The sequence below is a fragment of the Pristiophorus japonicus genome, chromosome 12 (assembly GCF_044704955.1).
Source record: "Pristiophorus japonicus isolate sPriJap1 chromosome 12, sPriJap1.hap1, whole genome shotgun sequence".
Lineage (NCBI taxonomy): Eukaryota > Metazoa > Chordata > Chondrichthyes > Pristiophoridae > Pristiophorus > Pristiophorus japonicus.
The window spans coordinates 105,060,575-105,087,225 of NC_091988.1; the positions used below are offsets into that span (position 1 = coordinate 105,060,575).

A 26,651-nucleotide genomic window follows, 5' to 3' on the forward strand; every position below is an offset into this window, starting at 1 on the left:
GCCATGTTTGTAAAAGCCAAAAAATCGGCCTGCACTGCCCACACCTTTGCATATCCAAACAAAAAGCCTGACACCTGTTAGAGGCCCCCCTCTGCTAGATTAGTTTGCCCTGAAGTAGCTGCTGTCGGCTGCCCTCAGGAAAACCAGTCATAAATGTGGCCTAACACCCTAACACACAGTCATTAATGAGACTTAAAGGCGGCAATCAACAAGGTGAATTTTTAAAATATGCGAGGATGTGGAACCGGGGTGCCCCGACCGACCCCACATTAAAAGAATGTGAGCTGTTGGTGATCACCGCTGCTCCGCCCACCCTCGGCCATTGCCAGCTTCTGATCTGATTGCCCATCCTTCTGACCCGGTTGCTCCCCTTCCTCACTGAATGACTTGGATGAAGGACTGAGTGTAATGTAGTCAAGTTTGCTGATGATACAAAGATGGGTGGGAATGCAAATTGTGAGGAGGACACAAAAAAATCTGCAAAGGGATATAGATGGGCTAAGTGAGTGAGCAAAAATTTGGCAGATGAAGTATAATGTGGGAAAATGTGAGGTTATCCACTTTGGCAGAAATAATAGAAAAGCAAATTATAATTTAAATGGAGAAAAATTGCAAAGTGTTGCAGTACAGAGCGACCTGGGGGACCTTGTGCATGAAACACAAAAAGTTAGTATGCAGGTACAGCAAGTAATCAGGAAGGCCAATGAAATGTTGCCCTTTATTGCAAGGGGGTAGAGTATAAAAGCAGAGAAGTCCTGCTGCAACTGTACAGGGTATTGGTGAGACCACACCTGGAGTACTGCGTACAGTTTTGGTCTCCGTATTAAGAAAGGATGTAATTGCATTGGATGCTGTTCAGAGAAGGTTCACTAGGTTGATTCTGGAGATGAGGGGGTTGACTTACGAGGATAGGTTGAGTAGGTTGGGCCTACACACATTGGAGTTCAGAAGAATGAGAGGTGATCTTATTGAAACTTATAAGATAATGAGGGGGCTCGACAAGGTAGATGCAGAGAGGAGATATCCACTCATAGGGGAAACTAAAACTAAAGGACATGGGGCCCAAGTTTCGAGCCGCGCCTAGAATGGCGCAGTCCCGACCTGGACGCCCGTTTTACGCGCCACAAAGGGCGCCTAAAAAAAACTTCCAGATTCTCCAGCTCCCTGCAGGTCGTTTGCAGCTCAGCTCAGCGCAGCAGGAGCTGTAGGGGGCGGAGCCAGGTCTCTGCGCTGAAAACAGTGCCGGGACCTCTGCACATGCGCGCTACAGTGGGCGCGTATGTGCAGTAGCTCCAGGCGCCCAAAACTGTGTGGGAGGGACCGAAGCACGCAGCCCCTAGCCCTTGCCAAATGGCCTCACTGGGGCTGCGTGAATAAGGCTCCTCCTACGCCCAGCTCCTGCTTCCTCCCGACCCGACCCGACCCGACTCCTGCTCTTCCCCATCCCCCCCCCCCCCTCCGGACCCGGCCCGACTCCCGCTCCCCCCCCCCCCAACTGGATCCGACCTGACCTCCCTCTCCCTCCCCCCCGAACCGAACCGATCTCCCACCACCCCCCCGACCCCGACCCGCGCTCCCGACCCCAACCCGCGCTCCCCCCGACCCGACCCGCGTTCCCGACCTGACCCAACGCCACCTACCTGTAAATCTGGTGCTGGGGACGGGCCCTGCCCGAAGTCTTGGGCCCGGCCCGTTCAGCCTCCCTCCCCCTTCTCCTTCCCCCTCCTCCTTCCCCCTCCCCCCATCTCCTTTAACCCCCCCATCTCCTTTCCTCCCATCTCCTTTAACCCCCCCATCTCCTTTCCCCCCCATCTCCTTTCCCCCCCCTCTCCTTTCCCCCCCATCTCCTTTCCCCCCCCTCTCCTTTCCCCACCTTCTCCTATCCCCCCCTTCTCCTTCCCCCCCTTTTCCTCCTCCCCCCCTTCCCCCCTTCTCCTCCTCCCCCCCTTCTCCTCCTCCCCCCCTTCTCCTCCTCCCCTCCTTCTCCTCCTCCCCCCCTTCTCCCCCTCCCCTTCCCCTTCTCCTCCTCCCCTTCCCCTTCTCCTCCTCCCCTTCCCTTTCTCCTCCTCCCCCCTTCCCCTTCTCCTCCTCCCCCCTTCCCCCTTCTCCTCCCCCCCCTCCCCCCTTCCCCCTTCTCCTCCCCCCCCTTCTCCTCCATCCCTCCCCCTTCCCTCCCTCTGCTCCCCCCCTCTCTCCCTCTACCCCCCTCCTCCCCCTCCCCTCGCTGTCAGAAACACAGACACTGACAGACAGAGAATGAGAGACACACACAGACAGACAGAGAGATAGAGACACTGACAGAGACACACTGGGGGGGGGGGGGGGGGGGCATCCCAGCCGGTGCTGCAGTCGGTAAGTAGAAAATGTTTTATTTATTGATTTAAAAAAAAAATTATTTCTTATTAATTTTTTTTGATTGATTTATTGGTTGATATATTGATGTTTTTATCATTTATTATTGATGATGGCTCTTTATTTGTAAAACTGAAGTGTTTAATGTTTGTAAACTTCCCTTTAAATGCCCCCCCCATTCCCTACGCCTGATTTGTAACCTACGCCTGATTTTCTAAAGTGTAGACAAGGTTTTTTCGAGCGTTCAAAAATCTTCACTTACTCCATTCTAAGTTAGTTTGGAGTAAGTTTTCACTGACGAAACTTTGAAAACAGGCGTAAGTGGCCGGACACGCCCCCTTTTGAAAAAAAAATTCTGTTCCAAAGTGAAACTGTTCTAACTGACTAGAACTGGAGCAAACTAAATGGCGAGAATTCCGATTTCTAAGATCCTCCGTTCTACACCAGTTGCTCCTAAAAATCAGGAGCAAATCATGGCGAAACTTGGGGCCATAGTCTTAGAATAAGGAACCGCCCATTTAAAACTGAGATGAGGAGAAATTTCTTCTCTGAATGTTGTAAATCTGTGGAATTTTCTGCCCCAGAGAGCTGTGGAGGCTGAATATACTTAAGGCAGAGATAGACAGATTTTTGAGCGATAAGGGAGTAAAAGGTTATGGGAAGTGGGCAAGAAAGTGGAGCTGAGTCCATGATCTGATCAGCCATGATCTTATTGAATGGTGGAGCAGGCTCGAGGGGCCAAATGGCCTACTCCAGCTCCTATTTCTTATGTTCTTTTGTTCTTACCTGAGGGCGATCTTCAAACATGCTTCACCGGGCTCTCCATAGCTTAGCGGCTCGATCAAAATGCCCAATTTCTGGGGCGCCTCAGGCTTCAGGTAAGTGAGCGCGCTCGAATTTCTAGGCCAGTGTGCTTTCATTGTTGGACATAGAATTGTCAATAATCCAACTGTCAGCCTCAAATTTCCTTTATTTATCCCTGTTGAATGCATGTTTAGAGCTGCCCTGTTGAATGCATATTTAGACAGAGCTGTGAGGATAAACGAAGAATAGCTATCGTCACTGTTTCCTACATTACAAGTGACTACACTTCAAAAAATACTTCATTGGCTGTAAAGCTCTTTGGGAATCCGATGGTCGTGAAAGGTGCTTTAGAAATGCAGGTCTTTCTTTTGCATTACAATTGTTAGCGATTTCTCTCAGGTTTTTTTTGGTTAATTTGTGCAGGTGAGTACACTCACATACTGAACCACTTGGTGGCACCTGTTTTTACTGTTTTCAATATAGTTCCTGTGATTGTAAAGCTGCAATAATGATTAAAGTGAGACTTGCATTTATATAGCACCTTTCATGACTACCGGATGTCTCAAAGCGCTTTCCAGCCAATGAAGTGCTTTTGGAGTGTAGTCACTGTTGTAATGTGGGAAATGCGGCAGCCAATTTATATACAGCAAGCTCCCAAAAACAACAATGTGATAATGACCAGATAATTTGTTTTTTTGTTATGTTGATTGAGGGATAAATATTGGCCAGGATATTGGTGTTGTAATTCAAACCGTGTAACAGAATGAAATTTCAATTGTCATTTGTATTTCATCGGAACATAGGAACAAGAATAGTCTATTCAGCCCCTCATACCTGTTGTGCCATTTAATTAGATCACGGTTCAACTGTACCTCAAAGGTTTCCATATTATTGCTTCTCTTTGTACTATTATTCTGTGGATAATGAGCACGTGCAAATGGTTCTGTATTCTTGCTCCAAGGTTGTCGGCTGTCAAGATGGTACAATTGCCTTTTACCAAATCATTTTTAGCACAGTGCACGGCCTGTACAAGGATCGCTATGCCTACAGGGACAGCATGACTGATGTTATTGTCCAGCATCTCATCACAGAACAGAAAGGTGAGTCCTTAGACAAAGGTGTGAGCAGTTGCAGCTGGGGCTACCCCATACCATTGTAGTTAAACTGACCGTATCTTAGTAATCACTGATAAATGTCAGATGCATCAAAGGCTGCAATGAGTGGTCTGCATCTTTGGAATCAAGTCTGCCTGCTTCAGATAGGTATCAGATTCAGCTTTAGACTCAGCAAATATAAGGCAAAAAGCTGCAGATCTGAAAACAAGTGCAGGAAATACACATCAGATGAGACAGCAACCACAAAGAGAAAGGAAATCTTGAAGAATCGGGTATACATTTCAGCTACTAATTTGTCCTTTCTCTTTACAGATGTTGACTGATCTGTTCATTTCCAGCATTTTCTGCTTTAATCTAAGTTACAGACTGAAATTGTGGCATCCTTTAACAGAAGAGATTCGTTTAAATTATTTAATGAAAGTATAGGTTGTTGCATGAAGTTCTAAATCAAATTAGAGCCTGTTGTTGGGTGCAGTAACCATTTAAAATTCTAGACTAATCCACATTTTATGTAAAAATATTAATGTAAGAGATTTAATTTGACTCGCCTAGCATCATTCTTGAAATCAGTGTAATTTTTCTAATCACCAGCATCATTGAATCATAGAATGGTTACAGCACAGAAAGCTGTGGAGGTTGGATTATTGACTATATTTAAGACGGAGAGAGACAGATTTTTGAGCGATGAGGGTGTAAAGGGTTATGGGGAGCGGGCAGGGAAGTGGAGCTGAGCCCATGATCAGATCAGCCATGATCTTATTGAATGACGGAGCATGCTCGAGAGGCCGTATGGCCTACTCCTGCTCCTATTTCTTATGTTCACAGAAGGAGGCCATGCGGCCTGTCAAGCCTGTGCCGGCTCTCCGCAAGAGCACTTCAGCTAGTCCCACTCCCCTGACCTTTGCCTGTAGCCATGCAATTTTATTTCTTTCAGGTACTTATCCAGTTCCCTTTTGAAAGCCATGATTGAGTCTGCCTCCACCAACTTTTCAGGCACTGCGTAAAATAGTTTTTATTCTTGTTGCCTTTGGTTCTTTTGCCAATTGCCATAAATCTTTGACCTCTGGTTCTCGACCCTTCCACCAATGGAAACAGTTTCTCTCTACTCTGTCTGGACCCCTCATGATTTTGAACACCTCTATCAAAACTCCTCTCAACTCCTTTATCCTTACACCCTGTTTTGAACAAGGGTGTAACATTTGCAATTCCCCAGTCCTCTGGCACCATCCCCGTATCTAAGGAGGATTGGAAGATTATGGCCATTACCTCCGCAGTTTCCTCCTTGACATCCCTCAGCATCCTGGGATACATCCCCTCTGGTCCTGGTAACCTATCAACTTTAAGTACAGACAGCCTTTCCAGTATCTCCTCTTTATCAATATAAGAAATAGGAGCAGGAGTAGGCCATTTGGCCCCTCGAGCCTGCTCCGCCATTCAATAAGATCATGGCTGATCCCATCCAGTATCTCAACTACTTCTTTCACTTTGGCAGCATTTTCTTCCTTGGTGAAGACAGATACAAAGTTCTCATTTAGTACCTCAGCCATGCCCGCTGCCTCCATGTGTTAGTCTCCTTTCTGGTCCCTAACCGGCCCCACATCTCCTCTTACTACCCGTTTATTGTTTATGTGCCTACAGAAGACTTTTGTATTCCCTTTTATGTTAGCTGCCAATCTATTCTTATACTCTCTCTTTGCCCCTCTTATTTTCTTTTGCACTACCCCTCTGAACGTTCTATATTCAGCCTGGTTCTCACATGTATTCTCAACCTGACATTTGTCACATGCCCCCTTTTTCTGCTTCATCTTACTCTCTCTCTTTTTCATCATTGAGGTAGCTCTGGCTTTAGTTAGCCTACCTTTCTCTCGTGGGAATGTACCTAAACCATCTCCTCTTTAAAGGCCCTGCCATGCCTCTATTTATTCGACTATTAACTAACTTACATAAATAAGTTTTTGGGGTCGAAATTTTCTTTATAACACCGTCCGTTAGCACCGGTGCTGGGCGGCAAAGGCCCAATGTCGGTGTTACATAGAAACATAGAAAATAGGTGCATAGAAAATTGAGCCTGCACTGCCATTCAATGAGTTCATGGCTGAACATGCAACTTCAGTATCCCATTCCTGCTTTCTCGCCATACCCCTTGATCCCCCTAGTAGTAAGGACTACATCTAACTCCATTTTGAATATATTTAGTGAATTGGCCTCAACAACTTTCTGTGGTAGAGAATTCCACAGGTTCACCACTCTCTGGGTGAAGAAGTTTCTCCTCATCTCGGTCCTAAATGGCTTACCCCTTATCCTTAGACTGTGACCCCTGGTTCTGGACTTCCCCAACATTGGAAACATTCTTCCTGCATCTAACCTGTCTAAACCCGTCAGAATTTTAAACGTTTCTATGAGGTCCCCTCTCATTCTTCTGAACTCCAGTGAATACAAGCCCAGTTGATCCAGTCTTTCTTGATAGGTCAGTCCCGCCATCCCGGGAATCAGCCTGGTGAATCTTCGCTGCACTCCCTCAATAGCAAGAATGTCCTTCCTCAAGTTAGGAGACCAAAACTGTACACAATACTCCAGGTGTGGCCTCACCAAGGCCCTGTACAACTGTAGCAAGACCTCCCTGCCCCTGTACTCAAATCCCCTCGCTATGAAGGCCAACATGCCATTTGCTTTCTTAACCGCCTGCTGTACCTGCATGCCAACCTTCAATGACTGATGTACCATGACACCCAGGTCTCGTTGCACCTTCCCTTTTCCTAATCTGTCACCATTCAGATAATAGTCTGTCTCTCTGTTTTTACCACCAAAGTGGATAACCTCACATTTATCCACATTATACTTCATCTGCCATGCATTTGCCCACTCACCTAACCTATCCAAGTCACTCTGCAGCCTCATAGCATCCTCCTCGCAGCTCACACTGCCACCCAACTTAGTGTCATCCGCAAATTTGGTGTTAAGTGGCGTCCACGGCTTGGGAGAAATTCGGATGGCTCTTTGGTAGAGGTACCAAGAAGTAACGCTGCACCGTCGAACACCACCCATGTGGTGACGTCATCCAGGGTTCAACACCCCCTTGGCGCCGTTCCCACGATATTTGATTTGTGCGGACGCCTAACGGCAAGGCGTCCCTACTGCCTGGGATCATCGCGGTGCTCGGGCGTATTCGCCCAGAGATCCAGCTAAGTTTTTTTTCTTTAGTTATTACATCTTCTTTTCATTAGTTGGAACAGTGGGGAAGTTTGTGTGTGGGTCGGGGAAGTTTGAGGGTTTTTTCTTTCTTCCCTTTTCTTCCCGTTTCCCAGCGAGCATGGTGGCAGCCTCCCGATGCGAAATTCAGTCGGCCTCCTGAGCTCCCGCCCGAGGATGAGTGTGCAATGCCACTTTTAGCGCTGCACCTAACGGCAGGCGGTAAAATCAGCACTCAGGCCATGACACCGCCTCAAAAACAGCAGTACCCAATATCGAGCCCTAAGAGTCTTAAAGGTCGGGCCTACCTTTATCTCCGGGTGCTTCTCTCGCTCTCTTAGTTAAAGTCTTTATTCACTAGATTATTTATAGTTATATTAATTAGTTTCTCTGTTAAGTTAGAGAGAATAAAATGCTAATATTCACCCACCAATCACCTACCTGCTGTCCTGTGACGTCACGCCTTGATTTTGCTGTTGTTTGGGAATGCGCTGGATTTGTATCTACTGCTGCCGACTCCTCCCAGGTCCACCTCACTGTATGTACTGGAACATAAAATATAGGTGCAGGAGTAGGCCATTCGGCCCTTCGAGCCTGCATCACCATTCAATAAGATCATTCCCTCAGTATCCCTTTCCTGTTTTCTCTCCATACCCCTTGATCCCTTTAGCCGTAAGGGCCACATCTAACTCCCTCTTGAATATATCCAATGAACTGGCATCAACAACTCTCTGCGGCAGGGAATTCCACAGGTTAACAACTCTCTGAGTGAAGAAGTTTCTCCTCATTTCAGTCCTAAATGGCCTACCCCATTTCCTTAGACTGTGTCCTCTGGTTCTGGACTTCCCCAACATCGGGAACATTTTTCCCGCATCTAACCTGTCCAGTCCCATCAGAATCTTATACATTTCTATGAGATCCCCTCTCATCCTTCTAAACTCCAGTGTATAAAGGTCCAGTTGATCCAGTCTCTCCTCATATGTCAGTCCAGCCATCCCTGGAATCATTCTGGTGAACCTTCGCTGCACTCCCTCAATAGCAAGAATGACCTTCCTCAGATTAGGAGACCAAAACTGAACACAATATTCCAGGTGAGGCCTCATCAAGGCCCTGTACAACTGCAGTAAGACCTCCCTGCTCCTATACTCAAATCCCCTAACTATGAAGGCCAACATACCATTTGCCTTCTTCACCGCCTGCTGAACCTGCATGCCAACTTTCAATGACTGATGAACCATGACACCCAGGTCTCGATGCACTTCCCCCTTTCTGAATCTGCCGCCATTCAAATAATATTCTGCCTTGGTGTTTTTGCCTCCAAAGTGGATAACCTCACATTTATCCACATTATACTGCATCTGCCATGCATTTGCCCACTCACCTAATCTGTCCAAGTCACCCTGCAGCCTTTTAGCGTCCTCCTCACAGCTCACACTGCCACCCAGTTTAGTGTAATCTGCAAATTTGGAGATATTACATTCAATTCCTTCATCTAAATCATTAATGTAAATAGCTGGGGTCCCAGGACTGAGCCCTGCAGCACTCCACTAATCATTGCCTGCCATTCTGAAAAGGACCCGTTTATCCTGACTCTCTGCTTCCTGTCTGCCAACCAGTTCTCTATCCACGTCAGTAATTACCCCCAATACCATGTGCTTTGATTTTGCACACCAATTTCTTATGTGGGACCTTGTCAGAAGTCTTTTGAAAGTCCAAATACACCACATCCACTGGTTCTCCCTTGTCCACTCTACTAGTTACATCCTCAAAAAATTCCAGAAGATTTGTCAAGCATGATTTCCCTTTCATAAATCCAAGCTGACTTGGACCGATCCTGTCACTGCTTTCCAAATGCGCTGCTATTTCATCTTTAATAATTGATTCCAACATTTTCCCCACTATTGATGTCAGGCTAACCGGTCTATAATTGCCAGTTTTCTCTCTCCCTCCTTTTTTAAACAGTAGTGTTACATTAGCTACCCTCCAGTCCATAGGAACTGATCCAGAGTCGATAGACTGTTGGAAAATGATCATCAATGCATCCACTCTTTCTATGACCACTTCCTTAAGTACTCTGGGATGCAGACTATCAGGCCCCGGGGATTTATCGGCCTTCAATCCCATCAATTTCCCTAACATAATTTCCCGCTTTATAAAGATAGCCTTCAGTTCCTCCTTCTCACTAGACCCTCGGTCCCCTAGTATTTCCGGAAGGTTATTTGTGTCTTCCTTCGTGCAGACAGTACCAAAGTATTTGTTTAACTGGTCCGCTATTTCTTTGTTCCCCATTATAAATTCACCTGAATCTGACTGCAGGGACCTACGTTTGTTTTTACTAATCTTTTTCTCTTCACATATCTACATAAGCTTTTGCAGTCAATTTTTATGTTCCCAGCAAGCTTCTTCTCATACTCTATTTTCCCCCTCCTAATTAAACTCTTTGTCCTCCTCTGCTGTATTGCAAAATTTTCCCAGTCCTCAGGTTTGCTGCTTTTTTCTGGCCATTTTATATGCCTCTTCTTTGGATTTAACACTATCCTTAATTTCTCTTGTTAGCCATGGTTGAGCCACCTTCCCCGTTTTATTTTTACTCCAGACAGGGATGTACAATTGTTCAAGTTCATCCATGTGATCTTTAAATGTTTGCCATTGCCTATCCACCGTCAACCCTTTTAGTATCACTCGCCAGTCTATTCTAGCCAATTCACGTCTCATATCATCGAAGTTACCTTTCCTTAAGTTCAGGACCCTAGTCTCTGAATTAACTGTGTCACTCTCCATCTTAATAAAGAATTCTAACATATTATGGTCACTCTTCCCCAAGGGGCCTCGCACAACAAGATTGTTAATTAGTCATTTCTCATTACACATCACCCAGTCTAGGATGGCCAGCTCTCTAGTTGGTTCCTCGACATATTGATCTGGAAAACCATCCCTAATACACTCCAGGAAATCCTCCTCCACCGCATTGCTACCAGTTTGGTTAGCCCAGTCAATATGTAAATTAAAGTCGCCCATGATAACTGCTGTACCTTTATTGCACGCATCCCTAATTTTTTGTTTGATGCTGTCCCCAACCTCACTACTACTGTTTGGTGGTCTGTACACAACTCCCACTAGCGTTTTCTGCCCTTTGGTATTCCGTAGCTCCACCCATACAGATTCCACATCATCCAAACTAAAACATGCAGGCCTCCCAGATGTATCTGTAATTCTGTTCACTTGCTACTTTACAAAATTTAAGAGACAAGCAACTTTGTTCTTCAACCCCCAAAGTCCCTTATTCTGTTACAGTATTTATGTTGTCGTAATAGTGTAAAAGTGTCGAATATGAGTTGGTGGCTTGTCCATTACCAGCATATGTGGGAAAATCGTGATGTACATTGCCACTGCTAAAATCGTATTTCCCCAGTTATTTACATGACTCAAAGATTATAAAATATATTTTTTCTCGCTCTTACTTTCCATGGTGGGTTTGCAGTTGTGAGCATACCCACTGTCGAGTCCTTACTGACCAGCCCCTGAACAGGCAGTGCAGACTGATAGCCCGACTCTGGCCGCAATTTCTGAGCATCCAAGTGCCTCAGGAATATCTTTCCTTGATCCTGGTGCAAACATTAATCACCCTCAGTAACACAAAAAAACTCAACGGAGGTTGCTTAAAATCCTGCATGTTATTAATCCAAGGCGCTAGTTTTCAGCCAGAAGCATTTTTTAATCCTGGAGCTTGCCCAAAATATTAGAATAAGTCTGAGCCCAAAAGTAACAGCAGAGTCAATGCTCATGATGTCATTTACCTCATTTGTTGTTTGTGTGATCTTGCCGTGGTCAAACTAACAGTGACTACACTTCAAAAGTAATGAAATGGCTGGAAGCATTTGAGATTGCCTGAGAATGTAAAAGGTGTTGCATAAAAGCAAGCTTGTTCTTTCTTATGGTGAACTGTTTCTAACTGATAAATTTCAGTAGGAGGCAGGAAATCCCTTCATCAGCTCACAGCGAGGAATTATACACTTAGCAGTCAGTTCAGTCAATTCAAGCGCATGTTATTTGATAATGCCGAGTCACTGCAATTGTGATGTACACTTTCCTGTTTCCTAGTGCGGATCAGATGCAGGGAACTAGTGAAGAAGATTGCTATCTATAAAAACCGACTCGCAATCCAGCTGCCGGAAAAAATCCTGATCTACGAGCTCTTTTCCGAAGATAATACTGACATGCATTACCGGGTGAAGGAGAAGATTGCGAAGAAATTTGAATGCAACCTATTAGTTGTCTGCTCCCAGCACCTTATCCTGTGCCTGGTATGTTGGCTAATGGAAGTTTCAGTTCGTAGCCATATCATAGTCAGTACAGTTACTTTGTTATAGTATTCAACATAGCTGGCTTTCCAAAGAATGTCTTTCTCTAAACACTTTCATTAATAAGGTATTTTCAGGCAGCTGTTGATGGACAGCATCAGATACAAATCTAGAATTTTGACAGAAGCAAAACAGTATGGATATTGGAAATCTGAAATAAAAACAGGAAATGCTGGAAATACTCAGCATCTGTGGTGAGAGAAACTGAGTTAACTTTTCAGGTTGTTGACCTTACTTCCGACATGGCAAAGGTTAGAGGTGTAACAGGTTTTAAGCAAGTACAGAGGCAGGAAAAGCGGGGAGGGGAGGAAAGAACAAAAGGGAAGGTCTGTGATAGGGTGGAAGGCAGGAGTGATTAAATGACAAAAGGGACGATGGTGCAAGGCAAAAGGGGTTGGTCATAGGACAAGTAAAGAAATACAAGCTGGGTCTATAGGAGCTGTAAATGGAAACAGCAGAAACATTACCAGCAACCGCTGTCCAAATAAATGGGAAACAGGTTATGATCTGAAATTGTTGAACTCAATGTTGAGCCTGGAAGACTGTAAAATGCCGAATGGAAAGATGAAGTGCTGTTTCTCAACCTTCCGTTGCTTTATTGGAACAGTGTAGGAGGCTGAGGTCAGGGTGGGAGTGGGACAGAGCCTTAAAACGACAAGTGACCGGAACAGAGGTGTTCGACAAAGCGATTACCCAATCTGTGTTTGGTCTCCCCAATGCAGAGGTGACCACATCATGAGCAGCAAATACAGTATACTAAATTGAAAGAAGTACAAGTAAATCACTGTTTCGTCTGGAAAGAGTGTTTGGGGTCATGGAACAGGAGGAGGTAAAAGGGCAGGTGTTGCATCTCCTGCACTTGCACGAGAAGGTGCCCTGGGAAGGTGAGGGGGTGGGTGTTGGGGGTGATTGAAGAGTGGACCAGAGTATTGCGGAGGGAACGGTCTCTTCGGAATGTTGAAAGTGGAGGGGAGAGGAAGATGTGTTTGGTGATGCCATCGCGCCAGAGGTGGCGGAAATGGTTGAATGTGGAGGATGGTGGGGTGGAACGTGAGGACAATGGGGGTCCTATCGTGGGTCTGGGAGGGAGGGGAAGGGGTGTGGGCAGAAGTGCAGGAAATGGGATGGTCATGGCTCAGGGCTCTCAATCATAGTAGAGGGGAATCCTTGATTGAGGAAAAAGGAAGACATATCGGAAGAGCTGGTGTGGAAACTTAGGAGAATTATTTTTAACCTGAAAGGACAATAAAGCCTTAGAGAGCATGTAGTGTAGATTGATCAGGATGATACCAGGGATGAGGAACTCTAGTTATGAGGAGAGACTTGAGATACTGAGACTATCTCCACTCGAGCAGAGAATGCGAAGAGAAGATTTAAAAGAGGATTTTAAAATTAAGGTTTTAATAGGGTGAATAAGGAAAGACTATTACCTCTGGTTGGGAAGTCATTGATTTAAAGTCATCACTGAGAGTGAGAAGAGAGGTTAAGGAAATTGTTTTTAATCAGACGATTATAGAGCATGGAATGGTTTGCCAAATGAAGCGGCTGATGCAGAATTTTACTTCTTACGAGAAGAGTGGATAAATATTTAAAGCAGCAGCAGATACAGGGCTATGAAGAGAGCATGATCATAGAATTACTCTGGATTGCTCTAGTAAAGTGCCGGCCCAGACCTGATGGGCTGAGTGGCCTCCTGTGCTGTAAACTGTTTTGGCTTTACAACAAATGAGATATATTGACTAATTATATAGTCTACTCCTGTTAATTCAGTCAATTTTTGCCCTAAATGTGTGAATTACCCAATAATATTAAGCAATATTGGGGCCATGTGGCCTACTCCTGTTCCTATATCTTATGTAATATGAATAATGCAGCTAAAAAATTGAATTATCACAATTTAAATTTAATAGATTTGAATTAAGAGTAAACCGTATTTTAAATTGGGTTTAAGCATTTTATCACTTTAGTTAGAGACTTTGTTACAAGAAATCCATAAAAATACTCCGTCTGTCCCATGCCCAACACTGGTTGTCTCTGCAAATCTTTGATGCAGTCCAGTACATTCTGTGACTGATTTACATAGGAACAGGAGTGGGCCATCAGCCCGACAAGCCTGTTCCACCATTCCCTTCTTAGATAGTCCTTCTTATAGAGGATGACTTGCTTCCACCAAAAAAGGATGTTTCAATGAAGGACCTAATATTCCAGGTCCCGAACTGCATACTGAAGGGTGGAAGATGCCTTTGCATGGATTTTTTTTAACGTGTGGTGGCCATTGCCATTCAATGAGCTCATGGCTGATCTGTATCTTAATTCCATCTATCTGCCTTGACTCCATATCCTTTTATACTCTTGTCCATCAAAAATCTATCGCTCTCACATTTGAAATGATTAATTTAGCTAGCACCGACTGCTTTTTGTGGAAGAGAGTTCTACACTTCTACCACCTTTTGCGTGAAGAAGCGTTTCCTAGCTTCTCTCCTAAATGGCCAGGCTCAGATTTTAAGGTACTTCTCCTTGTCCCAGAGACCCCCCCACTAGTGGAAAGCGTTTCTACCTTATCAATTCCTTTCAAAATTCCCAAGACCTCAAACAAACCATCCCATAACCTTCTATATTCCAGGAAATCCAGCCTGGTTTAAGCCATAGAGAGAGTGCAACAAAGGTTCACCAGACTGATTCCTGGGATGGGGGGAATTGTCCTGTGGGCAGAGATTATATTCTCTAGAGTTTAGAAGAATAAGAGGTGATCCTATTGGAACATACAAAGTTCTTACAGGGCTTACAGGGTAGATGCAGGGAGGATCTTTCCCCTGACTGAGGAGTCTAAAACCAGGGGTCACAGTCTCAGAATAAGGGCTCGGCCAATTAGGGCTGAGATGGTGAATCTTTGGAATTCTCCACCCCAGAGGGCTGTGCAGGCTCAGTCTTTGAATATATTCAAGATAGATTTTTGTATATTAATGGAATCAAGGGATGTGGGGATAGTGCAGGAAGGTGGAGTTGAGTTAGAAGATCAGTCATGATCTTATTGAATGGCGAAGCAGGCTCGAGGGGCCGAATGGCCTACTCCTGCTCCTATTTCTAATTCTTAAGTAACCTCTCCTCATAATCTAACCCTTGGAGCCATGGCAACATTGTGATAAACCTGTGCTATACTCTTTTCAAGGCCAATATATCCTTTCCTAGGTATGGTGCCCAGAACTTAGATCACATCTGGAGTACATGTAGTCTAACCAGGGCTTTGTATAGCTGTAGCAAAGCTTCCTCCCCTTTATATTCTAGCCCTCTAGTTATAAAGGCCAAAATTTAATTAACCTGTTTGATTATTTTCTTTTACCTAATAATTAATACTGGGAACAATTCCCTGAATGTCAAGTAAATGACCAGTGACACATTCTTCCACTTAAAAACATCATATTAAGACTTCTTAGGGGTGTTAATTCGCTTTTAATTCAGGTACTCAATCTGTGTGCTTTTTACATTTTCTCACAACTTGTGAGTTGTATGACACAAAAGTCCCACATTTTATTTGTATTGATATGTCTGTAACAATCTTAGTTTCAGAATGTAACCAAGTAGTTATTGTATTGGCTGGCCTCAGTGGGTAGCACTGCCCCCTCTGGATTAGAAGGTTGTGGGTTCAAGCCTTATTTCAGCACTTGAGCCCATAACCTGGGCTGACACTTCAGTGCAGTACCAAAGAAGTTCTGGGTTATCAGATTTGCCATCTTTAAGATGAGATATTAAACCAAGGTCTTGTTTACCTGTTCAGGTGGATATAAAAGTTCCCAGAGCATTATTGAAAGATGGGAGTTCTCCCGGTGACCTGGTCAACACTCATCCCTCAACCTATCCTATCAAAACATATTGGGGTAGAAATTTGTCTTGGGCGTTAGCACTAAACGGGCGATAGCGCATCGGTCGCCTGCTATACTTGATAGTCAATTCTGTTAAAGTCAACGGAACTGAATAACGGGCAGCTTATACCTTACTACCTGGTTTGCGGACCCTGCCTACGTCCACTTTCGTCCCCATTGACTGACTGACTGTTCATTTCAGTTGCTCTTTGTGAAATGTTGCTGTGTGCTGATTGGCTGCTTCTTTTGCCTAATTATAGTGACTGCACTGCAGAATATTTCATTGGCTTTGGGATGCGCAGAAGATGGGGTCTATATAGGAGGACTGTATAAGGAGGACTATATAAGGGCTATATGAGGAGAGCTGTATAAGGGGGGGGGCTGCATAAGGGGGGCTGTTTAAGGAGGGCTGTATAAGGGGGCTATATAAGGAGATTTGGTTCTCCGTTTTTTTTCGGCGCACCTCCGAGCCCCCCGCGGACATTGTAGAGCAGAAGCAATGCCAAAAAAAAAGACTTGCGATTATGACCGATTCTCGGGCTGTCTGTCGAGGTGGCGTGGCGCAGAACAAAGAGAGGGATGCTGAGCTAGGTCTGTGCTGGCCATGCGGGGGGGGGGCCTGATTGGAGTGCCTGTGAGTGCCGGCAACAGATGCATGCGCGTTGCAGCGTTCGCGCATGCTCAGTGGGGCATTAACATTGGCAATCAGCCATTTTTAAAGGGAGAACTTCTCTCTGAGTTTTGGATGCCTGCAACAATGTTTTGAAAGCTATAGGAGTACTGTTTGGAGTACTCTGCAAGAAATCAGCTGCTAAACTTCCACAAGGAGTGCTGCATAGGTGAGAATCATTCATTGCTGCAAGCAAAATAAGGACTTTGTGTTTTGAAAAATCACTGAGTGTCAATTCAATAGAGCAATGCAATACCGTGCCCCAAGAATGAAGAATTTCACGCATCAAGAAGTGGAGGTACTAGTTAATGTAATCGAGGAAAGATGGCAGGAGCTGGATATGAGCAACAGAGATCACGCAAAAGTGCCACCCAAAGAAATTAATAAACGCTGGAACAAAGTTGCAGAAGATTACTGCGCAGTGGTGAATACCATGAGAAGTGGAAGGCAGTGTAAAAAGAAATGTCACGACCTTGGTCAAGCAGTTAGTGTAAGTAATATTTTCATTTGTCAATGGAATTGCATCTGTAAATGTGACCATCTGTTTTTGTCCCACCCAACAGAAAGACACCCTCTCAAACAAGTTGTGTTTCATCTTTGCAGAAGAAATTGGCCCACAACAAAAGGGAAAGAACTCGGAACAGGAGGAGGCCCGCAAAATCTGCACCCACTGACACCCTTGGAACAGAGGGTCGCTGCTTTGATGGATTCTAGCTGGAGAAAAGCAATCAGTACTGCACAAGCTGGGCTCACATGCGAGGGAGAGGGTAAGTCCTGCAAATTCATCGTGGCCCTTCAAATCAACCTGCTGCCTGGCCTGCTACGTGTGAGCCTACTTATGCCACCAATCCTGCCCCCTCCTCTGCTGTTAACCATTTGACTGTTCTATTATATTTTGCAGAACCTGATGCCAATCCTGAAGATACAGAAGAAGATTCAGACGCAGGCGAGCCAGACCAACTTTGTAGGGGGGAGAGGGTGGCCATGGAGAGGTATGAAGGGGAGAATCTTGAACTTGCACTTCCATGATTTCTGATTCGTCATTCCGTGGTTTGAGCATGGCCAGTCCCTGCATAGTGCTTTATGTTTTGGCCCGACATTGGATGCTTTCGAAAGTTCAGAGGTTGCGGGTTCCAGTGCTGCTGGAAAGCAGTATGGAACAATCAATGCCCCAATATCCCAGCCTGCGCCTCCCAGTGCTGCTGGAGTGCAGTATGGAACACTCAATGCACTACCGTCCGAGGTTCTGGGTCCCACTCCTGCTGGAGTGCAGTATGGAACATCAGGGACCCACTGTCCGAGGTTCCGGGTCTCGCTGCTGCTGGAATGCAGCATGGAACACCCAAGGCCCCACCGTCCCAGCCTGCAACTCCCAGTGCTGGTGGAATGCAGCCTGTAACACCCATGGCCACATCTCCCAGCCTGCGCCTCACTGGAGGGATTCCACTAGACAGACCCAGGGCGAGGCCAAGGAGAAATGTAACACGCTGTCCTGAGATGGAGGGTGCAACAGATGTGGCTCAGGTGATGGCATTGGGTATGGAGACCAATGATCACTCGTGAACACAGTGGGGTGGGTGATGAAGTAATGAAACTGACGGCAGAAATAGCAATACTGTCACGGGACATGAGGGAGGACATTTCAGAGGCAGCGGGAACGACGGCACAGGCCATCATGGAGGGAATATCACAGGCAGCCGAAACGACGGCACAGGTCATCAGGGAGGTAGCTGCTGCAATAAGGGAACACAGCCAGGCCAATCCACTGTCACTCCCACGGCAATCCCCGCACTAGTCTCTGTAGAGACAAAGCCGTAACCCCCAGCCCCCCTTCCACTACAACCCCCCATGAAACAGTGCACATTCACCGAGATGTGGATCTGAGATTGGTGCAGCCTTTCTTTGCTGCTGTTGTTTTTGTTGCTGTTGTTGAATTTACTCTTATAACTGTTTTCAAATGTAAATTGTTTTGTAAGTGATGTAACTTTACAAGACCTTAAGTGACCTTAAAGTTTTTAAGTGATCTTAGACTGTAAATGTTTTCACATTTTGTAAGTTATTCAATTTCGCACCTAAAAAGTGATCTTGAAGTTTGTGATTTTAGAATGTAAGATTTTGCACATTGAAATTGTTTTGTAACTTTTGTAACTTTACAAGTTTATAAGTGATCTTAAAGTTTTTAAGTGATCTTAAAGAGTCATATTAAAGTAGTTTGATAATAAAATTATTTTATTACACTAAAGTGAAGTACATTCTAAAATTTTCAATAAAATATTTTTTACATTGAACCTGAATCGTGTTCCATTAACACAACACAACATTTAGGAACAGCTGCAAAAAATAAACATGTCAAAGTGGAACAGTTGTCGCTGAGCCCTCAGGCATCAGTAAAGCAATCATGGATGAGCTGCTGGCGCAAGGCTCGAGCAATTGTTAAAGGAGCACGATGGTCCGCCCTCCTCCGATGTCGTGCTCCGGCCTCAGGCACTTGTATGGTCTCCTGATCCTCGTCATCATCCTCCTCCAGCTCCTCCTCCTCCTCCTGCTCGTCATCTGCATCTTCCACTTCGTTATCATCAGCCACTCTCACCGCAGATGGGTCGTCTTCTTCTACTACTAGCTGCTGCTGCCTCATGATGGCTAAGTTATGCAGCATGCAGCACATAACAGTGAAGTGACCGACAATCTCAGGGGAATATTGCAAGTTGCCTCCGGAATGCTCCAGACATCGGAAACGCTGTTTCAAGATGCCAATGGCCCTCTCTATGATGCTGCGTGTCTTAATGTGCGACATGTTGTATTCACGGTCAGCTTCCGTCCGGGTTACGCTTAGGGGTGTCATGAGCCAGGAGGCGAGGCCGTACCCTTTGTCTCCCAGTAGCCAGCTCTGCCCTTCTGGCTGCTGCTCAAACATGTTAGATATAGCGCTGTCGCGTAGGATGAACGCATCATGGGTGCTGCCAGGGTATCTTGCATCGACTGACATGATGTGCTGCATGTTGTCACATACGAGCTGCACATTAATGGAGTGGAAACCTTTTCTATTCCTGAACTGCTCGGCATGCTCCACAGGTGTTCGCAAGGCGATGTGGGTACAATCAATGCAGCCCTGTACCTTTGGGAAGCCAGCAATCCTGGAGAAGCCCACAGCCCTGTCACGCATTGCTTGGGTGGTCATTGGGAACTTGATGAAGTCATTCCTCTGTGCATACAGTGCAGCCGTGACCTGGCGAATGGAGACCTGTATTGCACCTTGAGAGATGGCGCACACATCTCCAGTTGTACCTTGAAATGATCCCGAGGCATAGAAGGAAAGTGCAGCTGTAACCTTCACTTCAACAGACAAGGCAGGCCACCAGCTGCTTCTCGGCTCCAACTTTGGTCTCACCAACTCACAGATTTCACGGACAACTTCTCTGCGGAAACGCAACCTTCTGACACAATCTGCCTCACTCAGGTCCAGGTAGGAATGCCTGACTCGAAATCTCCGAGGTGTGTAATGCCTCCTGCCCAGCAGCCTAAGGGCTCTGATGTTCCTGATGCGATGAGCTCTAATCAATTCTCTCCTACGTAGCACAGCGATGCATAACCATTGAATAATCCACGGCATTGAGTTTGATGCACCCATCCTTAAAGTAAAATTAAAACTTTCAAAGGTTAAAGAAGGTGCAAAATGGCAGCACAGCCCAGCTTTTCTCACTCCCCAAACAAGGTAAGAAACCCAAAGGTCTTTTGTTCTCTCCCCCTCCCCCCTTCAGTCATGTGACTTCTCTATCCCTCCTCGTCAGCATCCCCTCCCCCAAGCCTGCAGAGTTCAGCCTGCTCCCTACATAAGGAGGACTATATAAGGAGGACTGTATGAGAAAGGCTATATGTGCAGGCTTGCATATTCTTTTCTCTTGTAGTAAAGATTTAACAAGGGCAGCCTTTTTATTGATGTGAACAGAATGTGGTTTTATTATAATAGAACTAATTTACTCCTATTCAAGGACAGACAGGCAGACTGCACCCAATCCTCTTGAGCCAATGCTGAGTGCACATAAGGTATCTGAGTAACTTGCTCTCTAGCCTGCCAGCCAAAACCGCCTAAATCAAGAAGTCACTGTGCAAAGAAGTGCAGGTGGAAGCTCCTGTCATGTCACTGTGTGGCACATTGTGTTTATGCCACCCAGATCCAGTGCACATGCTGTGCAATCTGCTTCTCAATAACCTCATTGCCCTCCAGTTATAAAATACCAGGCTCTTTCTCTTCAAATATTTGTGCTGTAGCCTGTTTAATATCAGAATAGTGACTGCATTAAAACTTTTTAGCCAGCTCCAGTTACACAAATAGAAACTACAACATTAAGAATTTGTCATAGTTGGTGCTGTACAAAGGATGCCCTGGAAGTGTTGGATTTTCTAAGTTTCATGCCTGCTTGCTTTTTTATTCTTGTTCTCCTGAAGTTAGTGACTTGTGACATGCTGGTACCTTGCACCGAATGACCATTAATTCACGTGCGAGTCCAAGCACTGAATGCTGACAGGCTATTCACCTTGGGAAGGTGCATCAGGGGTCAGCTCTGTCTTCACCAAATGGCAACACAAAGTGACTTCCCGGCTTCTCTTATAGCAGTCAGGAATGGACACCCAGCCCTATTCACCACCCCCCCGCCCCAGATTGGGAGTACTGAGGTTAATTATAAGACCCAAAATGCTTCCACAGATAAAACTAGCTAACTTAGCGAAGGGCCGGGATGAAATCCAGTGTCACTCCACACACACAGTGCATTCATTGAACTTTGTCTTTAACTTTTAAAAATGTGAACTCTACAACACTTGATAATCTGTAAATTTAGAATGCTGAATATTTAACATTTATAATTAAGGGAACATATGGGAACATAAAGCAATTTCATATTCATAGTATTCTCAGAAAATAAATTTAAATCTGAAAATTGTTACAGATTTGTTTCTCTGGTTGAAATGTCACTAGATTGCTCTAGACTAGGTATGAAAATATGTTCACACCCTGCCCTGACTGAGCTAAACTAGGTCAATCACTAGACACTGCATTACATTACCATGTCTGAAGACCTCACAGATCTGTTTCACAGCTGGGAAACATAAGGTGACATATTGAATGCTATGTTTGAAGTGATTTTAAAAAGCAGAAGAAACTAAGCTGAAGAGATTTCATGAAATAAAAGATTTACTGTCCAGGCTGATACATGAAGAGTAGCCACATGGGCAAGGTAGAAGAGGGCTGTGCCCTAGTTAAGGTCAGCGCCTTCAGAGAAGAAGGGATAAAGGAAGAAGCTTTATTTAACTCTCAAATTTAGAAAAAGAAATTAGTGGTTGAAATACACTATCATTTTGAATTGGGAGGGAGAGAGTTCATCCTTAATTTTGGAAGCGGCAGTTAAAAAGAGCTGTCTAATGTTTCTCCTTTTTAAGGTGAACCTTCTCTGGTCCTTTAGTCATCCACTTGCCACACCCCATTCTTGAGCTGGGAGGACAGGCGGATGGATGACCTGCTAGCCAGCTCCCTCTGACAGAAACTGACGTGTGAGGGCAGAACATTTCAATTATAGTTGATACAAAAGCCCAAATTTGGAAACAGAATAATGAACAGCGCAGCAACTGAAAATAAATCTTGTTACACGGTTGTGAGCATCATTTGTTGTTTGAGATTTGAGTTGTTGTGCCCATTGGAACAGTTTCACTGAGACCAGGAAAGAAGTGTGTGCTAATAGAGACTTCTATTAAGTGTGACGTTTGTTTCGACTGCATTTAATCCAGACTGTAGGGCTTGCACTGATAAGAAATTCTATTATTGCCTTTTTGAATTGATGGCATTTTTAGTCAGCCATTTGAAGCTTTGCTAATGCCATTCTTCTGTCCCATGTAGGAGAAGAGATTGCAGTGCTTGTCATTCAGTGGGGTGAAGGAGCGAGAGTGGCTCATGGAGTCGCTCATTCGCTACATTAAGGTCATAGGAGGACCATCAGGAAGAGAAGGCCTGTTAGTTGGTCTAAAGAATGGCCAGGTACCGTTAACCCAGCACATGTTTGCTAAGATTATATGGGCCCAGTTTCTCTGCTCTGTTTTATGCTGTGTTCTCAGCTGGGTGGCTGCACATACCTCACAGCTGTGGTTGTTGCTTTAAGTGCTGATCGAGTTATATAGACTTGGGGAGAAAAACACGACCATTTACATTTATTTTCAGTGCTATTGGTATTATAGGAGAGATTGAGAAAGAAATAAGTAGCATGTTTAATGTTTCAGCAAGAAGGTTTAATATTGAAGCTCTGGCAAACTTCAGTCAATGTGAAGCAAGCTTGAAATGGCCTGTTTGCTTTGTTCACTTTGCCCACATTGGTGAGATCCTTCTCTCAGGCATGTTGCAAGCAATTGTGAGCAGAGATCAGCATGTCACATTGGAAGGGGCAGAGTGATTCCCAACTGCTTGTTCAAACTAGCAGGGATCTGGAGCAAGTTGGGATTCGGCCTGGAACACCAGAGAGGGGGAGGAAATTGGAGGAATGATTGCACTTGAGTTTAAAAAAAAGAACATATTCTTTAGCTTGTTTCTACTACTGGAGGAGTTCCAAATCACAGGCCATATGTTTTGAGTATGAACGAGAAACCGAATCGTCACTCTCACCCCCCCCCCTCACCTCCCTAACTCCCCCCCAGGCCCCCTCACCCCCCTAACTCCCCCCCAGCCCCCCTCACCCCCTCTAGCCCCCCTCACCCCCTCTGGCCCCCCTCATCCCCTCTGGCCCCCCTCATCCCCTCTGGCCCCCCTCATCCCCTCTGGCCCCCCTCATCCCCTCTGGCCCCCCTCATCCCCTCTGGCCCCCCTCATCCCCTCTGGCCCCCCTCATGCCCTCTGGCCCCCCTCATGCCCTCTGGCCCCCCTCATCCTCTCTAGCCACTCTCATTTCCTCTTGCCTCTCTCAGAAGAGATCTTATTGAAACATATAAGATAATGAGGGGGCTCGACAAGATGGATGCAGAGAGGATATTTTCACCCATAGGGGAAACTAAAACTAGGGGGCATAGTCTCAGAATAAGGGGCTGCCCATTTAAAACTGAGATGAGGCGGAATTTCTTCTCTGAGGGTTGCAAATCTGTGGAATTCTCTGCCCTAGAGAGCTGTGGAGGCTGGGTCATTGAATAAATTTATGGCGGAGATACAGATTTTTGAGAGATAAGGGAATAAAGGGTTATGGGCAGCGGGTGGGGAAGTGGAGCTGAGCCCATGATCGGATCAGCCATGATCTTACTGAATGGCGTAGCAGGCTCGAGGGGTCAGGTGGCCGACTCCTGCTCCTATTTCTTATGTTCTTATCCCCTCTCACCCCCCCCTCATCCCCTCTCGCCCCCCCTCATCCCCTCTAGCCCCCCCCTCATCCCCTCTAGCCCCCCCCATCCCCTCTAGCCCCCCTCATCCACTTGCATTGTGTGAAGGATATATTTAAGTAGTGTAACGTTTTGTGCTGTGAACCAATGCTGTAATGCTCAAACCATTTCACCTGGATTGACAGAGAAGTAAGACTTTATTCCAAAGATCTCGGCTGGATTCTAACCAGGGATCCCAGAGGTGGAAGGATTGTGTATTGACTGCTGTCATCCATTTTTAGAGAAAACAAAGGAGATTATACATAGATGTTACCGAAAAGAATTACTTCAAGTTTGCCACGAATAAGGGAACAAAAAACAAGCTGATGTTTTATAAATCTAATTATATATCCATTTTTTTATATTATCCATTGTAGATTCTGAAAATATTTGTTGACAACCCTTTCGCCATTGTGCTTCTTAAGCAAGCCACATCTGTTCGCTGTTTAGATATGAGTACGTCACGCAACAAACTGGCTGTGGTGGATGAGCACAATACCTGTCTGGTATATGACATAAGTACCAAGGAACTACTTTTCCAGGTAAATTGGGTGCAGTCAGGGTGTAAATATTCATCTTCTATGAAGAAGTCCCTTTGTGTGTTGCAGTATTTAATTGTAACACGGCAGTTAAACTGTAGGTACTGTTTGACATTTATACTTGTTTTTAGAGTGGTACATTGAATAGTAATGCACTGCCTAGTCAAGGAAAAGCACAACTCTGGATCTATTTACTCGAACACATCTCCTCACCAACCTCCAGCTGCGACTGGAACCTTTAGTGTTAGAGAGAAGTCAGCAGCAGTCAGCACTCGTCTACTATTAGGAACTTAAAAGCAATCCAGAAACCATCTGAATTCCTCTTAATTTTTATTTAAATGTTCAGAAAGTTGACTTTGTGTTTGAGGTATCATTATACCTGTACTGCAAACTACAAACCTGAAGTTGTGAGAGACTTATTTCCTTGAAGCCTCACATCCAACACAAACTTTCAAACTGATGCTGTTTTGCCTACAGCTTAAGCTGTGTTCTTACAAATCGAGCACCGTAATTACACTCCAACATTTAGCTTGTACCAATCACCCTACTCTGATCAGAATTATAATCCTGTAAATTAGATGCAGGTGGCATAAAGAGAGGTAGCATTTTTGGCCATTTCATTTTTTAGATGTGATTCTCATTCAGTCTGCCAATGATCCATTACCGCACTTTAGGTTAGAAGTTCATTAAAGAAGCTATTGTCATTAATTGGTGCTGTTGGGCTGTCTCACCGCCTTATCCTGTTATCATTATCATCATCATCAGCAATCCCTCGGAATCGAGGAAGATTTGCTTCCACTCTTAAACTAAGTCCAAACTAAACTAGGTGGCTGAACAGTCCAATACGAGAACCACAATCCCTGTCACAGGTGGGACAGATAGTCGTTGAGGGAAAGGGTGGGTGGGACTGGTTTGCCGCACGCTCTTTCCGCTGCCTGCGCTTGATTTCTGCATGCTCTCGGTGATGAGACTCAAGGTGCTCAGTGCCCTCCTGGATGCACTTCCTCCACTTAGGGCGGTCTTTGGCCAGGGACTCCCAGGTGTCAGTGGGGATGTTGCACTCTATTAGGGAGGCTTTGAGGGTGACGTTGTAACGTTTCCTCTGCCCACCTTTGGCTCGTTTGCCGTGAAGGAGTTCCGAGTAGAGCGCTTGCTTTGGGAGTCTCGTGTCTGGCATGCGAAGAATGTGGCCTGCCCAGCGGAGCTGATCGAGTGTGATCCTGTTATAGCCGATAGTTATCCCCAACTGTGTTCCTGATTCTGTGCTCCTGCATTGTCTTAAATGAATACTGATTACTAACAACCCGTGAAACATTCCTCCTGTATAGGAGCCGAACGCTAACAGTGTGGCTTGGAATACCCAGTGTGAGGATATGCTTTGTTTCTCTGGAGGCGGTTTTCTCAACATCAAAGCCAGTAATTTCCCAGTGCACCAGCAGAAGCTCCAGGGTTTTGTGGTGGGCTACAATGGCTCCAAGATCTTCTGCCTGCATGTGTATGCCATGTCTGCAGTCGAGGTCCCACAGGTATGCCTCATTGTACAGGGGGCTGGATATGATCAAACGTGGGAATACAGCTTTGCTGATGCTTTAGTGAGTGACTGAAGTATGGTACTAAGACCAGAGAAGCCCCTGGTTAGAATGCGCTGATCTCAGTCAGGGCAGCAGCTGACACTGTTCAATTGGCTTCAGCAGCATTGCACTAATGAGGGGGCAATAAAATCATCCAAATGATTATCAAGTGACTCCTGTTGAATGTGCATGTCAGATGGGCCTGGCTATGTTGCTTCTACAGGTGAATAGCTGCAGACACAGCTGACTAGGCTCACACCGAGGCCTGAATTTCCCCCTGAAAAAATGGGTGGGTTTGGAGCATAGGGCAGTTAAATGGATCAAAATGGGATTCCCGACCTGATCCTGCTCCAACCCGCCCATTTCCGATTTTAACAGCCAACCCGCTCCCAGGGGGAAGTACCTTAATTTAAATATTGCAGTGAGGCTGGAAGTATCTTTTTTCACCTCCGTTTTGAATTTAACTGCATGTGGATGGGTTTTCAACAATTCGTGAATCTCGCCCGTTAAACTGAGGTGGGGCTGCTGGGTCTGTGAATGTTTAAAAATGTATAGAGACATTGAAGTTGAGAACGTGGGAATTGTATAGGGACAGTATAAGCTAACAAAGAATTCATGGAGGAATAGCCATGACATCTCAGACTCGAGACTGCGAAATGTTACAACACTAACACATATTGAAACAAAACCCACAGCTTGCAGAAAAACCTCAAGGTCTTATTAAATCATGACCTTGTTAAATCATGATCTTATTAAATAATTAGATATTAACCTGAAACATTGACAGAAGGTCTTTGTTTAAAA

The 26,651-nt window shown here is 45.3% G+C and overlaps 1 protein-coding gene across 2 annotated transcripts in view; it reads left to right on the plus strand.

The window, feature by feature from the left end:
- Positions 1-26,651, plus strand: part of ift122 (intraflagellar transport 122 homolog (Chlamydomonas)) — a 186,278-nt gene that overhangs the window by 45,465 nt on the left and 114,162 nt on the right. The window contains exons 10-14 of one of the 2 annotated variants that reach the window (XM_070895828.1): positions 4,118-4,256; positions 11,562-11,764; positions 22,242-22,379; positions 24,115-24,279; positions 25,605-25,802. In XM_070895828.1, the coding sequence (XP_070751929.1) occupies positions 4,118-4,256; positions 11,562-11,764; positions 22,242-22,379; positions 24,115-24,279; positions 25,605-25,802 (843 nt within the window). The remainder of the gene's footprint in view (positions 1-4,117; positions 4,257-11,561; positions 11,765-22,241; positions 22,380-24,114; positions 24,280-25,604; positions 25,803-26,651) is intronic. The other variant, XM_070895829.1, reaches the window with a different exon arrangement.